The sequence below is a fragment of the Physeter macrocephalus genome, chromosome 7, assembly GCF_002837175.3.
Source record: "Physeter macrocephalus isolate SW-GA chromosome 7, ASM283717v5, whole genome shotgun sequence".
In the NCBI taxonomy this organism is placed as follows: Eukaryota; Metazoa; Chordata; class Mammalia; order Artiodactyla; family Physeteridae; genus Physeter; species Physeter macrocephalus.
The window spans coordinates 48,360,907-48,376,871 of NC_041220.1; the positions used below are offsets into that span (position 1 = coordinate 48,360,907).

General features: G+C 39.8%; 1 protein-coding gene across 1 annotated transcript in view; it reads right to left on the reverse strand.

Annotated features, from left to right (window-relative positions):
* The window catches only part of LOC102995069 (RE1-silencing transcription factor), a 46,428-nt gene extending 30,883 nt beyond the window's left edge, over positions 1 to 15,545 (reverse strand). The window contains 3 exon segments of the mRNA XM_028491814.2: positions 777 to 1,680; positions 15,261 to 15,329; positions 15,450 to 15,545. Of these exon segments, the coding sequence (XP_028347615.2) occupies positions 777 to 1,680; positions 15,261 to 15,329; positions 15,450 to 15,545 (1,069 nt within the window).
* Positions 15,546 to 15,965: the final 420 nt, after the last annotated feature.

Genomic DNA, 15,965 nt, shown 5'->3' on the forward strand with positions numbered 1-15,965 from the left:
AAAAAAAAAAAAAAAAAAAATTACACAGAAGCCATCTACTAGAGCTTAGGAATCTTGCTACACATGGTCTTTCTTGTAATGGAATTTCATCTGCAAGTTTTCTTGTTTATGTCTACCACTTAAGCAAAGCAACATCAATTCCTCTCCTCAGTATGACTCACTTCAGCATGGGGTTCAGTCCGGCAGAGTGACAACTACTGCAAAAGGGATATGATGCAAACAGCATTCCAGAGCCCCTTTTCACTTCTGATGCAGAGCAGAGTACTAGGTTACCCTATCCATTTTGTTCAGACCAGTAATCAGTCCTCAAAGGTACCAATTCATATCAGGAAAATGTTAATGTAACTATCAGTAGTTACAAACATTGCTTTTAAAAAATGAGACCCGTTAATGAAAGTCAGTTTAAAAGTGAATAATTAAGGGCTGCTGGGGAGAAATGGGGAGCAACCACAGAGAGGGGTTTCCTTTCAAGGTAAAGATGTCCTAAAATTGACTGTGGTGTTGGCTGCACAAGTCTGTGAACACACTAAAACCAATGCATTCTAACTTTCAATGGAAGAATTGTGTGGGAGTGGAGTACATCTCAATAAAGCTGTTACTTAAAAAACTGAATTGCCAAATATGACAAAATATTAGTAACTCTTGCGTATAGGTGATGGGGACCCATGGGTGCAGCGGGGCATTGTCTTTACTTCTGAGATGTTTGAAATTTTTCATTTTTAAAGTGTTTCACTTGGGGGGTAGAGTACACTTATAAACGAGAAAGGTCCTCTTACCTGTATGAGTTCGAACATGCTGAACATAATTGTTTTTTCTGTCTGAAAAATAGTTACATTTTCCACATGTGTATACTTTCCTTGGAAAATGGTTTCTCAAGTGTTTCCTCCAGTGATATTCGCTTACTGTGGTGTACGTGCAAATGATGCACTTGTAGACTCGCTCATTGTCCCCGGCTCGGGTGTGGTGTTTCAGGTGAGCAGTATAGTGATCATAGCGATTGGTATTGTAGCCACAGCGGTCACAGCGAATGGGGCCCTTGGAGAAATCTCCCTCTTCCCCAGTGGAAGAGCCGCATTCCCTGGCTTTGGCTTGCTTCTCTGCACTTTCCTCCACAAAAAATTTCTTGGCACTATGAACTCGGATGTGATGCACAAACTGTTCTTCAGATTCTGCTTCATACTGGCATGGTTTACAGCGAAAGGGCTTGGTCTTCAAGTTCTTGCATTTGTCCTCTGCTACAGGTGTTTCCCGAGGAAGATCTTTATTTGCGCTGTACGGTTCTGAGGCAGCTGACACCTCAAACACGGGCCGTGGTTGGACAACACTGAGTTCCAAACTCTCCAGTTCCATGTTTTCCAGCCCACTGGGCTCGCCTTTTACCTCAGGAGACTCCTCAAGTCCTTCTCCATCACTATCTGAAAAGTTGTTATCCCCTACAGGCATCAATTCTGCCATCTGTCTTTCTTCGCCAACCAGGTAATCACAGCAGCCGCCGTTTACTTCCCCAGTTAAGGCCACATTTGCCAACATGATGAGCTGAGGCGCAGCCAGTTCAGCTCTGGAGAGATCAGGCAAGTCATACATGTCGTTAGGCAAGGCCATGCCCATGGTGCCACTGCCGGTGAACAGACCTCCTCCTCCGGAAGACTGCCCCATTACCTGGGTGGCCATAACGGGGTTCTGCATTCAAAACAAAACAAATAACACGAAAGCACCAGTTTAAACACAACTTTTACTGGTCTAAAACCACAACATCACTGTAATTCTTCGTAACTTAAAAAACTACATTTTTCCCATATAATCTTTAAACTCAATCAGCCTCATTAACTACTGAAAATAAGCCTTTACAATATTTTTGTAATTCCAAATTCTCTTTACTGCAGTCATCAAAAAAATTTCTATGACCCCCTACAAAAAATTCTATCAGGTGTTTGACACAACTCATCCATCAACTAGGTCTACCACTGGCTTGCCTTCCCTCAAGCACTTTTACTTTTTCTAGTGGAAAAATATAAGTAACCTTCATTTTTAGTGTTAATTAAAATTTTATTTTAAACTCCATATATGAACAGTAAACTGCTGTCCTCTCAACTCCTCCTTCAAAAGTTTACTGGTCTGAATCAGAAAGGGGAAAAATACAAAGCTACCTGTGCATTTATTAAATACAAACAGCCTGAAAAGCAGAAGCCTATAGTTAGTGAATTGAAGCTCATATGAACTCAACTAACTCCAAAAGAATAAACTACAGTTGACCCTTGAACAAGAGGGTTAGGGGCACCAACCCTCAGTGCAGTTAAAAATCTGCATGTAACTTTGGGCTCCATAAAAACTAGACTACCAATAGCCTACTGTTGACCAGAAGCCTTATGAATAACATTAACAATCAGTTAACATATTTTGCATGTTATGTGCATTATATAATAGTGTACAAGATGAATTGTGCTTGTCAGTATCTTTATCAATATTGTATTATATGATGCAAAATACTGTAGATGTTATATGTATTACTAACACTAGGCATCAAAAGAGAAAAGATAATGTGAAAAAGAAATTCATACTTATTTACAGGTATAACGATTAATGCACTGATAAAGAAGCAGCAGCAATATGATTGCTTTACGGTAGTCTATTATAATCAATAGGACTGCTTCACAGTAGCCTAGCCTATATGCAAATGAATGAATCACAAAATTTTTAAGCATATAGTATAAGATATATTCATAATATAGTATTGGAAATACTGTTTTGTTTTAAAAAACTGCATACATGTGATGATAGGCTGATACGCTTTCTCAAATTATAAGAGGCATACTGTATTTTAATGTAAGTATTTAAAAGCAAAGTTATACAGCAGTAGAAAAACTAATACATTATTAACTTCATATTAAATATCACCTTATACCTTTGTACAAGTCTTGCACACAGTGAATACTTAGGTAATGACGATGATGATACAATGTCTCCCAGATCTTGCTATACGATTACTAGATTTTCACAAGACACTCACACACATACCCAACAGATAAGTTTATTAACTGAATGGCATGATTATTTACTATTTATTAAGTGGAAGTGGATCATCATCCTTCTGTCTTCAGTTGAGTAGAGTGAGGAGGGTGGGGAAGAGGAGGGGTTGGTCTTGCTGAGTCAGTAGTGGCAAAGTGGAAAGAGGTAGAGGAAGTGGAAGGGAAGGCAGAAAGAGGTGCAGAGGCAGAAGAGGTGGAGGAAGTGGAAAGAGGCAGGCACTCTGTGTAACTTGAGGGCAATACATCTTAATTTCTGTCTGACTTCAACCACTGGCTTTAGTTTTAGTGTCTGTATCACACAAGGGTCCAAGTCATAAAAGAAGTCAAAAGTAGTCTTCAACAAAAGGAACCCTGCTGCCAGACTGTCTAATGTCAATTTGTTTTCTGGCACTGCTTCTTCCATGTCTTTTTCCTCATCATCTGGCACTGGCTCAGAAGCACTTAACTCCAAATCGACTTCCATTAATTCCTCTGGTATGGTGTCTATTAGCTCTTGAATATTCCCAAGATCTGTATCTTGAAAACCCTTCACCACCACCTCCCCTTTTTGCCATACCCACAATCTCTTTCATGACTTCCTTGATTGGCTGTCGAAAAAAAAACGGTGACAATTTGTTTTTGTCTATTTTTTGGCCACAAGATAGTAAGTATGACTTCAGGCAAGCCTCCTCATCTATAACAGTAACACTACCTTCATTTTCTAGAATTGTGAGAATTTAAGATAATACATGTAGAGCATTCAACCCATGTGCCTAGCACATAAAGCCCTCAATAAACACCAGTTATTAATTTGTCTATATTATACAGTACAGTAATAGATGTATTTAATAACATGGGACAAGGAAAGGAATAGACAGAGTGAAAAATAAAAAGAGAATGTGGTGATAAGTGTGAAATGTGTTCCTAATAACTGTTCAGCTGTTATTAGCTGGTAGTATAGATTGGACTTAAATAGCTCATGGTAACAGAATGCCTCCTTTGGCCTGGATGAATTTTAAGATAGCTTAAAAAATGTTGAATGTATTTTTGTAAAAAAAGATACATAATTGGCCAATAAGCACATGAAAAGATGTACAGTATCATTAGCCACGAGAGAAATTAAATCAAAACCGCAGTGAGATGAAGATTTCACACCCACCAAGATGGCTATAATCAAAATAACAGATGTTAACATTTATTTGTTAGGTTGTGGAGAATTTGGAACCCTGATACAATGCTTGTGGGACTGTAAAACAGTGCAGTCACTCTGGAAAACAGTTTGCCAGTCCCTCAAATGATTAAACATAATTACCATATGGCCTAGCAATTCCACTCCTAGGTGTATATTTACCCAAGAGAAATAAAAACATATGTCTACACAAAAACTTGTATAAGAATGGTCGCAGAAGCATTACTCATAATATACAAAAAGTGGAAATAATCCAAAACTCCATTAACTGATGAACAGATAAAATGTTGCTTACCCATACAAGAGAGTATTATTTGGCAGTAAAAGGAAAACAAGTACTGTACATAGGACATGGATAAACCTTGAAGACATTATACTAAGTGAAAGAAGGTAGCCACTGAGGGCCACATATTATATGATTCCATTGATATGAAATGTTCAGAACAGGCCAATCTACAGTGAATTGTATGGTACATCAATTGTGTATCAGTCAAGCTGTTACCAAAAAAAGTTAATGGAAGAAAAATTTGATACCCTTAAACAGATTAACATGAAGGATAAACTAAGGATAATTTACTTTTAAATTCTTCATAATGAAACAAATTGCTTCTGCCTGTGCAACTCACCAAAATAGGCATAAATACTCTAGAAGCGCTAATAATTTTTCAGTCACACATACAGGCAAAAACGTCTTTTTTTTTCTTTTTCTTTTTTTTTTTTTTTTTGCGGTATGCGGGCCTCTCACTGTTGTGGCCTCTCCCATTGTGGAGCACAGGCTCAGCAGCCATGGCTCACGGGCCCAGCCACTCCGCGGCATGTGGGATCTTCCCGGACTGGGGCACAAACCCGTGTCCCCTGCATCGGCGGGCGGACTCTCAACCACTGCCCGACCAGGGAAGCCCCAAAAACGTCATATTTTAAAGTAGAATTTGTGAGGACTTCCCTGGTGGCACAGTGGTTAACAATCCACCTGCCAATGCAGCAGACACGGGTTTGAGCCCTGGTCCAGGAAAATCCCACATGCAGCGGAACAACTAAGCCTGTGCACCACAACTGCTGAGCCTCCGCTCTAGAGCCCGAGAGCCACAACTACTGAGCCTGCACGCCACAACTGCTGAAGCCCACGCACCTAGAGCCCGTGCTCCACAAGAGAAGCCACCACAATGAGAAGCCCACACACCACAACAAAGAGTAGCCCCCGCTCGCTGCAACTAGAGAAAGCCCACACGCAGCAACGAACACCCAATGCAGCCAAAATATAAATAAATAAATATATTTTAAAAAAATGAATGCACTAAAGTAAAATTTGTGAACTGGTTAGATATCAAAACCACAAAATGAAAACTCTTTTGATTGAAGACTCAAATGGAAATCCTCAGCCCCCTACCATGATGATTACCTATAAAAAGAGATTCAGAAGTTTGAATCTTAGCTGTATTTGACCATGGGCACATCACTTTAGGCTATCAAGCCTGAAGTTCTCCCTCAGTAAACATCCAGTTTTCCTCAGTAAATTGTTCTGAAGATTAGCAGAGAGTAGAAGAAAGCACCTAACACTGAGCACTCAATACAGGAACATAAGACACCCACTAAGTGAACCAGAAAAGTAGGCTACCTAAGTGAGAAATAAGAAACAAGCGATTCCTGCTGATGATCACTTCTTATCTCCTCTGCTCTTCAGCACTAGATGAATTAATTTTTCCATAAATACAATTTTCAGAACCTTCAGAACCATGCATTTAATACCACTGATACTCTCAGAATTTACGTAATCAAAATACTATCCTTCTATTTATACACCAACAAATTGTTTTGAAATTTTTTTCTTTTAAAAAACCACAAATTAGGTAATACTGGGGGAAAAAGCTTTTAAAAAGTATTAAGACAGGGACTTCCCTGGTGGTCCAGTGGTTAAGAATCCACCTTCCAATGCAGGGGACGTGGGTTCGATCCCTGGTCCAGGAACTAAGATCCCACATACCACAGGGCAACTGAGCCTGAACTCCACCAACTAACGAGCCCGTGTACCACAACTGTAGAGCCCACGCGCTCTGGAGCACCTGCACCACAACTAGAAAGAAGCCCACACACCGCAACAAAAGATCCCACATGCCACAACTAAGACCCAACACAGCCAAAAATAAAATATATAAATAAATAAATATATATTTTTAAAAATGTATTAAGACCAGGACTTCACTGGTGGTGCAGTGGTTAAGAATCCGGCTGCCAATGCAGGGGATACAGGTTCAATCCCTGGTCCAGGAAGATCCCACATGCCACGGAGCAACTAAGCCCGTGCGCGACAAATACTGAGTCTGTGCTCTAGAGCCCGCGAGCCACAACTACTATGCCCGCGTGCTGCAACTACTGAAGTCTGCGCGCCTAGAGCCTGTGCTCACCAACAAGAGAAGCCACCACAATGAGAAGCCCGCGCACCACAGTGAAGAGTAGCCCCCGCTCACCGCGACTAAAGAAAGCCCGTGTGCAGCAACCAAGACTCAACGCAGCCAAAATTTTTTTAATTAATTTAAAAAACACATAAATAAAAACATTTTTAAAAATAAAAAATGTATTAAGACCAAATAAGTTTAACACTAAAATGAAATGAGATATGTACAACCAATGTTAGCTATGTAAGTCATAACCTTATTGTGGAAATAGCAACTTTAATGTGGAGAAAAAGTTAAATAATGAATGATGACGTATATAAAATACAGCCATTAAAATTAGTCACCTAGACTGTAATTAAGTGAAAAGAAACCACTATAAGAAAAAAAAATTAAGAAATGGCAAAAAGTAGAGATCCTATTTTAAAAAAAAGTATACATAAAAAATTGGAAATATACAACAAAACTGAAATTTTCCCAGTTCTCTCCATTTTCCTTTTTTTTTAAATTCTAAAAATTTCTTAAATCAACTAATTTAGACTTATTGCTGAAAACATTTTTAGATTTTGGGGAAAATTTTTAAACTGTTCAGTGACTCAACAATTTTGAAAGTATCAAAATATAACTGACACCAAAAAAAATCAAAATTTAATAAGACAAAGACACTGGTCATATTCTTTTTTTTAATACTTTTAAAAAATATACTTATTTATTTATTCAGTTGGTTGCGCTGGGTCTTAGTTGCGGCACGAGGGAATCTTTTAGCTACGGCATGCAAGATCCAGTTCCCTGACCAGGGATCGAACTCAGGCCCCCTGCATTGGGAGCACAGAGTCTTAACCACTGCACCACCAGGGAAGTCCCAACACTGGTAATATTCTTTATGTTGACTTGCATGGTAGCTATGAGTATATATATTTGTAAAACTTCATCTTTTTCAATAATACCTCAATTTTAAAAAATTCATAAAGGTGTACACATAAAAGTCATGCACTTTTACCATATGTCACAGTTACTACCTGAAAGCTCTACAGATTATGGCCAATTCTAAATTAGGCCCCAAGGTTTTCACAAAACTGTGAAAGGACATAAAGTACTTACGGCTAAAGAATATATGGTATCTGGGATCTGCTTTATGATATTGCAGGTGAGGTTAGTTTAGTCTAACAGTTTGTTTAATTAAAACTGTTAAGTGATTAATGGCGTAGGATTCCCAAGTAACTCTCATTTCCTATGCCATGTAATTGTGAAGTATTTGTACTTTTTTACTTTTGAAATAAAATGGTTTCGAAGCCTGGAGACGATCAATCACAGGTTATAACAAATTCCAAAGAGATTGCAAATTCTTTTACATAGCTAGATTTTAAAGCTTTAAATTACACAGAAGCCATCTACTAGAGCTTAGGAATCTTGCTACACATGGTCTTTCTTGTAATGGAATTTCATCTGCAAGTTTTCTTGTTTATGTCTACCACTTAAGCAAAGCAACATCAATACAAAAAAAAAAAAAAAAAAAATTACACAGAAGCCATCTACTAGAGCTTAGGAATCTTGCTACACATGGTCTTTCTTGTAATGGAATTTCATCTGCAAGTTTTCTTGTTTATGTCTACCACTTAAGCAAAGCAACATCAATTCCTCTCCTCAGTATGACTCACTTCAGCATGGGGTTCAGTCCGGCAGAGTGACAACTACTGCAAAAGGGATATGATGCAAACAGCATTCCAGAGCCCCTTTTCACTTCTGATGCAGAGCAGAGTACTAGGTTACCCTATCCATTTTGTTCAGACCAGTAATCAGTCCTCAAAGGTACCAATTCATATCAGGAAAATGTTAATGTAACTATCAGTAGTTACAAACATTGCTTTTAAAAAATGAGACCCGTTAATGAAAGTCAGTTTAAAAGTGAATAATTAAGGGCTGCTGGGGAGAAATGGGGAGCAACCACAGAGAGGGGTTTCCTTTCAAGGTAAAGATGTCCTAAAATTGACTGTGGTGTTGGCTGCACAAGTCTGTGAACACACTAAAACCAATGCATTCTAACTTTCAATGGAAGAATTGTGTGGGAGTGGAGTACATCTCAATAAAGCTGTTACTTAAAAAACTGAATTGCCAAATATGACAAAATATTAGTAACTCTTGCGTATAGGTGATGGGGACCCATGGGTGCAGCGGGGCATTGTCTTTACTTCTGAGATGTTTGAAATTTTTCATTTTTAAAGTGTTTCACTTGGGGGGTAGAGTACACTTATAAACGAGAAAGGTCCTCTTACCTGTATGAGTTCGAACATGCTGAACATAATTGTTTTTTCTGTCTGAAAAATAGTTACATTTTCCACATGTGTATACTTTCCTTGGAAAATGGTTTCTCAAGTGTTTCCTCCAGTGATATTCGCTTACTGTGGTGTACGTGCAAATGATGCACTTGTAGACTCGCTCATTGTCCCCGGCTCGGGTGTGGTGTTTCAGGTGAGCAGTATAGTGATCATAGCGATTGGTATTGTAGCCACAGCGGTCACAGCGAATGGGGCCCTTGGAGAAATCTCCCTCTTCCCCAGTGGAAGAGCCGCATTCCCTGGCTTTGGCTTGCTTCTCTGCACTTTCCTCCACAAAAAATTTCTTGGCACTATGAACTCGGATGTGATGCACAAACTGTTCTTCAGATTCTGCTTCATACTGGCATGGTTTACAGCGAAAGGGCTTGGTCTTCAAGTTCTTGCATTTGTCCTCTGCTACAGGTGTTTCCCGAGGAAGATCTTTATTTGAGCTGTACGGTTCTGAGGCAGCTGACACCTCAAACACGGGCCGTGGTTGGACAACACTGAGTTCCAAACTCTCCAGTTCCATGTTTTCCAGCCCACTGGGCTCGCCTTTTACCTCAGGAGACTCCTCAAGTCCTTCTCCATCACTATCTGAAAAGTTGTTATCCCCTACAGGCATCAATTCTGCCATCTGTCTTTCTTCGCCAACCAGGTAATCACAGCAGCCGCCGTTTACTTCCCCAGTTAAGGCCACATTTGCCAACATGATGAGCTGAGGCGCAGCCAGTTCAGCTCTGGAGAGATCAGGCAAGTCATACATGTCGTTAGGCAAGGCCATGCCCATGGTGCCACTGCCGGTGAACAGACCTCCTCCTCCGGAAGACTGCCCCATTACCTGGGTGGCCATAACGGGGTTCTGCATTCAAAACAAAACAAATAACACGAAAGCACCAGTTTAAACACAACTTTTACTGGTCTAAAACCACAACATCACTGTAATTCTTCGTAACTTAAAAAACTACATTTTTCCCATATAATCTTTAAACTCAATCAGCCTCATTAACTACTGAAAATAAGCCTTTACAATATTTTTGTAATTCCAAATTCTCTTTACTGCAGTCATCAAAAAAATTTCTATGACCCCCTACAAAAAATTCTATCAGGTGTTTGACACAACTCATCCATCAACTAGGTCTACCACTGGCTTGCCTTCCCTCAAGCACTTTTACTTTTTCTAGTGGAAAAATATAAGTAACCTTCATTTTTAGTGTTAATTAAAATTTTATTTTAAACTCCATATATGAACAGTAAACTGCTGTCCTCTCAACTCCTCCTTCAAAAGTTTACTGGTCTGAATCAGAAAGGGGAAAAATACAAAGCTACCTGTGCATTTATTAAATACAAACAGCCTGAAAAGCAGAAGCCTATAGTTAGTGAATTGAAGCTCATATGAACTCAACTAACTCCAAAAGAATAAACTACAGTTGACCCTTGAACAAGAGGGTTAGGGGCACCAACCCTCAGTGCAGTTAAAAATCTGCATGTAACTTTGGGCTCCATAAAAACTAGACTACCAATAGCCTACTGTTGACCAGAAGCCTTATGAATAACATTAACAATCAGTTAACATATTTTGCATGTTATGTGCATTATATAATAGTGTACAAGATGAATTGTGCTTGTCAGTATCTTTATCAATATTGTATTATATGATGCAAAATACTGTAGATGTTATATGTATTACTAACACTAGGCATCAAAAGAGAAAAGATAATGTGAAAAAGAAATTCATACTTATTTACAGGTATAACGATTAATGCACTGATAAAGAAGCAGCAGCAATATGATTGCTTTACGGTAGTCTATTGTAATCAATAGGACTGCTTCACAGTAGCCTAGCCTATATGCAAATGAATGAATCACAAAATTTTTAAGCATATAGTATAAGATATATTCATAATATAGTATTGGAAATACTGTTTTGTTTTAAAAAACTGCATACATGTGATGATAGGCTGATACGCTTTCTCAAATTATAAGAGGCATACTGTATTTTAATGTAAGTATTTAAAAGCAAAGTTATACAGCAGTAGAAAAACTAATACATTATTAACTTCATATTAAATATCACCTTATACCTTTGTACAAGTCTTGCACACAGTGAATACTTAGGTAATGACGATGATGATACAATGTCTCCCAGATCTTGCTATACGATTACTAGATTTTCACAAGACACTCACACACATACCCAACAGATAAGTTTATTAACTGAATGGCATGATTATTTACTATTTATTAAGTGGAAGTGGATCATCATCCTTCTGTCTTCAGTTGAGTAGAGTGAGGAGGGTGGGGAAGAGGAGGGGTTGGTCTTGCTGAGTCAGTAGTGGCAAAGTGGAAAGAGGTAGAGGAAGTGGAAGGGAAGGCAGAAAGAGGTGCAGAGGCAGAAGAGGTGGAGGAAGTGGAAAGAGGCAGGCACTCTGTGTAACTTGAGGGCAATACATCTTAATTTCTGTCTGACTTCAACCACTGGCTTTAGTTTTAGTGTCTGTATCACACAAGGGTCCAAGTCATAAAAGAAGTCAAAAGTAGTCTTCAACAAAAGGAACCCTGCTGCCAGACTGTCTAATGTCAATTTGTTTTCTGGCACTGCTTCTTCCATGTCTTTTTCCTCATCATCTGGCACTGGCTCAGAAGCACTTAACTCCAAATCGACTTCCATTAATTCCTCTGGTATGGTGTCTATTAGCTCTTGAATATTCCCAAGATCTGTATCTTGAAAACCCTTCACCACCACCTCCCCTTTTTGCCATACCCACAATCTCTTTCATGACTTCCTTGATTGGCTGTCGTAAATCCTGTGAAGTCATGCACAACATCTGGACACAGTTTTCTCCAGCAGGAATTTATTGTTTTAGGCTTGATGGCTTTCACAGCTTTTTCTATCAAAATGATGTGATCCTTCCAGACTTTCATGATGTTCTATCGGGGTTGTCTTTCATAGTACTGACAATCCTTTCATAGAGTACCACATGTAATGAGCCTTCAAGGTCCTTATAACACCTCGATACAGGCTTCATTCAAAGACGTTGTGCTGGGGGACAAGTATACCACTTTGACACCTTCAATGTTGAACTCACGGTTCTAGGTGGCCAGGGGCATTGTCCAATACCAAAGAACTTTAAAATGCAGTCCCTTACTGCAAGGTACTTCGTGATCAGGGACAAAGCACTGATAGAACCAATCCAGAAAAGTGTTCTCATTGCCCAGGCCTTCTTGTCATACAACCAAAAGAATGGCAACTGGTGTTTATCTTTTTTCCCTTTAAGGATAGTGGGCTTCAGGAGTTCCCTGGCGGCCTAGTGGTTAGGATTCCAGGCTTCTGCTGTGGCACAGGTTCAATCCCTAGTCGGGGAACTGAGATCACGCAAACCGTATGGCGTGGCCAAAAAAAAAAAAAAAAGTGGGCTTAGCAGCTTTATAGATAAGAGCAGTCCTGATCAAAAAATCAATTTGCACAAAACATGTTAGTCTTCAGTCAGCCTTAAATCCTGATGCTCGCTTCTCTTACTAATGAATGACCGTTTTGGCAATTTTTTCCAGAGTAGGGCACATTTCTCTGTGTTAAAAACCTGGTTTAGGCAGACAGCCTTTCTCTTCAATAACTGTGTTCATGGCATCTGGGAACTCAAAGCCGGTTCTGGTATCGTGATATTTTTTTCTAAAATTACCAAACTATCCTCTGCTGGCATTAAATTCTCCAGATTTAGAAACTTCACCTTCCTTTTGCTTTAAGTCGTCATATAACTTCTCTTTTTCTCGAATCATATTAGATTCTATAGGTATGCCTTTCTTATAGTAATACTATACCCACGTAAAAGATGCATTTTCAATACGAGATAGAAAGGCATTTCGCAAAAAGTGCAAGTCTTTCATGTGTGCTGGCAAAAATGCAGAGACAGTTTCCAAATTTCCTTTTCTTTTTTTACAACAATCCTTACACTGGATTCACTGATCTTGAAATGGTGGGTAACAGAAACTACAGAACTCAGTTTATGGTACATATCAAGCAATTCAACTTTTTCTTCTAATGTCATGACTTTACTTCTTGGGAGCATTTCCAGCATCACTAGAGCACTTCATATGGGTCCCACGGTGTTATTCAAGGTTTCTGGTATCACACTAAACACGATGAAAAACACTCAGGAACTGCGAGAGGTGACTTTTTTTTTTTTTTTTTTACTGCAAACACAATTTACTGGAGAGACCAACTGCTCACCCGGAAATGATTAGACTCACAAGACGTTTTGAGTGGATACCTGTAACACTTGCACTCACCAAAATAGCAAAAAGGGGTAGCTATGAAATTATTACAGTACTACAGTATGGACTACAGTTAATATTATGCAGTAATGAGTTACTACTGCATCTTTACATTTGTTTACATTTCTCTGGACTGGAATGGTGCCATGGGTGGTCTGTGTTTGTGTAATTTTTGATAAATTTTAACTTTTTATTAGATTTGTATATATTTTATGGTAGCAAATGATAAAATACACTATTATCTGTATATATTTTATGCACTCATGAGGTACCATTTTCTAAATTTTTTCGATATTTCTAGGCTATGTGTATCATCTGTAAATTTTTTGAAAATGTTGCAAATCTCTAAGAAACTTTCCAATATATTTCTTGAAAAAAAAAATCCACATATAAGTGGACCCACACAGTTCAAACTCCTGTTGTTCAAGGGTCCAATGTACTCTGAAAACGTACTTAGTACCATTAAAGTACCACTTAGTTTGTTTTTTTGATGACGACCTGTTTCAAAGTAAACAAAAGTTATGAACCTTTCTTCCTGTGAAAAGGGAAGTTTGGTGTATTCAAAAATACACAAATGAAAATACAGAAACTTTCAAAACCCCTAATAAAATAACTGGACAACTCATCTCCAAATCAGCAACTTTCTTGCATTGCGCTTGACTTGGCTCACTTGCCTGGAGGAGCCATAACAAGATCACCTTGAAAACATGTTGGGCTTTTTTATAAACTGTCTTAACCACGCTACTCTCCAATCTAAAAGGTGTAATTCTCAAATTAGGGGCTGCCAATGCAGGGGATACAGGTTCAATCCCTGGTCCAGGAAGATCCCACATGCCACGGAGCAACTAAGCCCGTGCGCGACAAATACTGAGTCTGTGCTCTAGAGCCCGCGAGCCACAACTACTATGCCCGCGTGCTGCAACTACTGAAGTCTGCGCGCCTAGAGCCTGTGCTCACAAGTTGGAATCAAATGCCATCACACAAAGCAAACGCTGTCCAAGGGTTTAACCTAACAGCCCAGACTACTCGGTAATTTCTAATTCTTCCCAAACCCTAACTACCATCTACTGAAGTCTGCGCGCCTAGAGCCTGTGCTCACCAACAAGAGAAGCCACCACAATGAGAAGCCCGCGCACCACAGTGAAGAGTAGCCCCCGCTCACCGCGACTAAAGAAAGCCCGTGTGCAGCAACCAAGACTCAACGCAGCCAAAATTTTTTTAATTAATTTAAAAAACACATAAATAAAAACATTTTTAAAAATAAAAAATGTATTAAGACCAAATAAGTTTAACACTAAAATGAAATGAGATATGTACAACCAATGTTAGCTATGTAAGTCATAACCTTATTGTGGAAATAGCAACTTTAATGTGGAGAAAAAGTTAAATAATGAATGATGACGTATATAAAATACAGCCATTAAAATTAGTCACCTAGACTGTAATTAAGTGAAAAGAAACCACTATAAGAAAAAAAAATTAAGAAATGGCAAAAAGTAGAGATCCTATTTTAAAAAAAAGTATACATAAAAAATTGGAAATATACAACAAAACTGAAATTTTCCCAGTTCTCTCCATTTTACTTTTTTTTTAAATTCTAAAAATTTCTTAAATCAACTAATTTAGACTTATTGCTGAAAACATTTTTAGATTTTGGGGAAAATTTTTAAACTGTTCAGTGACTCAACAATTTTGAAAGTATCAAAATATAACTGACACCAAAAAAATCAAAATTTAATAAGACAAAGACACTGGTCATATTCTTTTTTTTAATACTTTTAAAAAATATATTTATTTATTTATTCAGTTGGTTGCGCTGGGTCTTAGTTGCGGCACGAGGGAATCTTTTAGCTACGGCATGCAAGATCCAGTTCCCTGACCAGGGATCGAACTCAGGCCCCCTGCATTGGGAGCACAGAGTCTTAACCACTGCACCACCAGGGAAGTCCCAACACTGGTAATATTCTTTATGTTGACTTGCATGGTAGCTATGAGTATATATATTTGTAAAACTTCATCTTTTTCAATAATACCTCAATTTTAAAAAATTCATAAAGCTGTACCGTCTCCCAGACCGCGCCACGCTTACCGGCCTTCCTGGGCGAGGAGAGGCGACGACCCGCGTCGCCGCTCCTTCTCGGACTACTTTTCTTTGTTGCTGGAGTTTCGGGGGAGGGGAGGGAGAAGGCGGAAAAGTTGGACGCTGGGGCAGTCGAGGCCCGCGAAGACCCAGGAGAGGGGCTGCAGAGAGTGTTCAGGCCTCCGGCTCTCGCCCTGCCCTCCCGGCCGCCGCCGCCGCCGCCGCCGCCTGGGGCCCCGGGCCTCGGCGGCGCTTGCTCTGCTCCTGCGCCGTGAGCTCTCGGGAGCCGCACATTCCAGCACAGCAGGCTGCGCCGCGCACCCAGCCCGCGGCGCCGCCGCCACTCCCGGGACACGCCCCCTCCGCCGCCCGCTCGCGCCCGCGGGACACGCCCCCTCCACCGCCCCCGCGCGTGGCCGACTGGCGCGCCCCGCCCCTGGATGAAGAAGGTTGCTCTGGGCCCCGGCCGTGCTGGGGGCGCGCCCACGGATAGCGGACCCTAACCTCTCCAGACCCCCAACTCTAACCTTTAGGTCTAAAGAGAAGCGAGCCCGCCTCCCTTTCTTGGTTTCCATCATAAACATCAGAAAAGTTAACTCCCAGCCCTGGCGTGCATGCGTGAGAACAGCACTGTTAAAAGAAAAATGTATAAGCTTTGTCACCCTCCCTTTCAAGTATAAAGTGCTTGAAAATACCTTTCAGAATCTCCTCAAG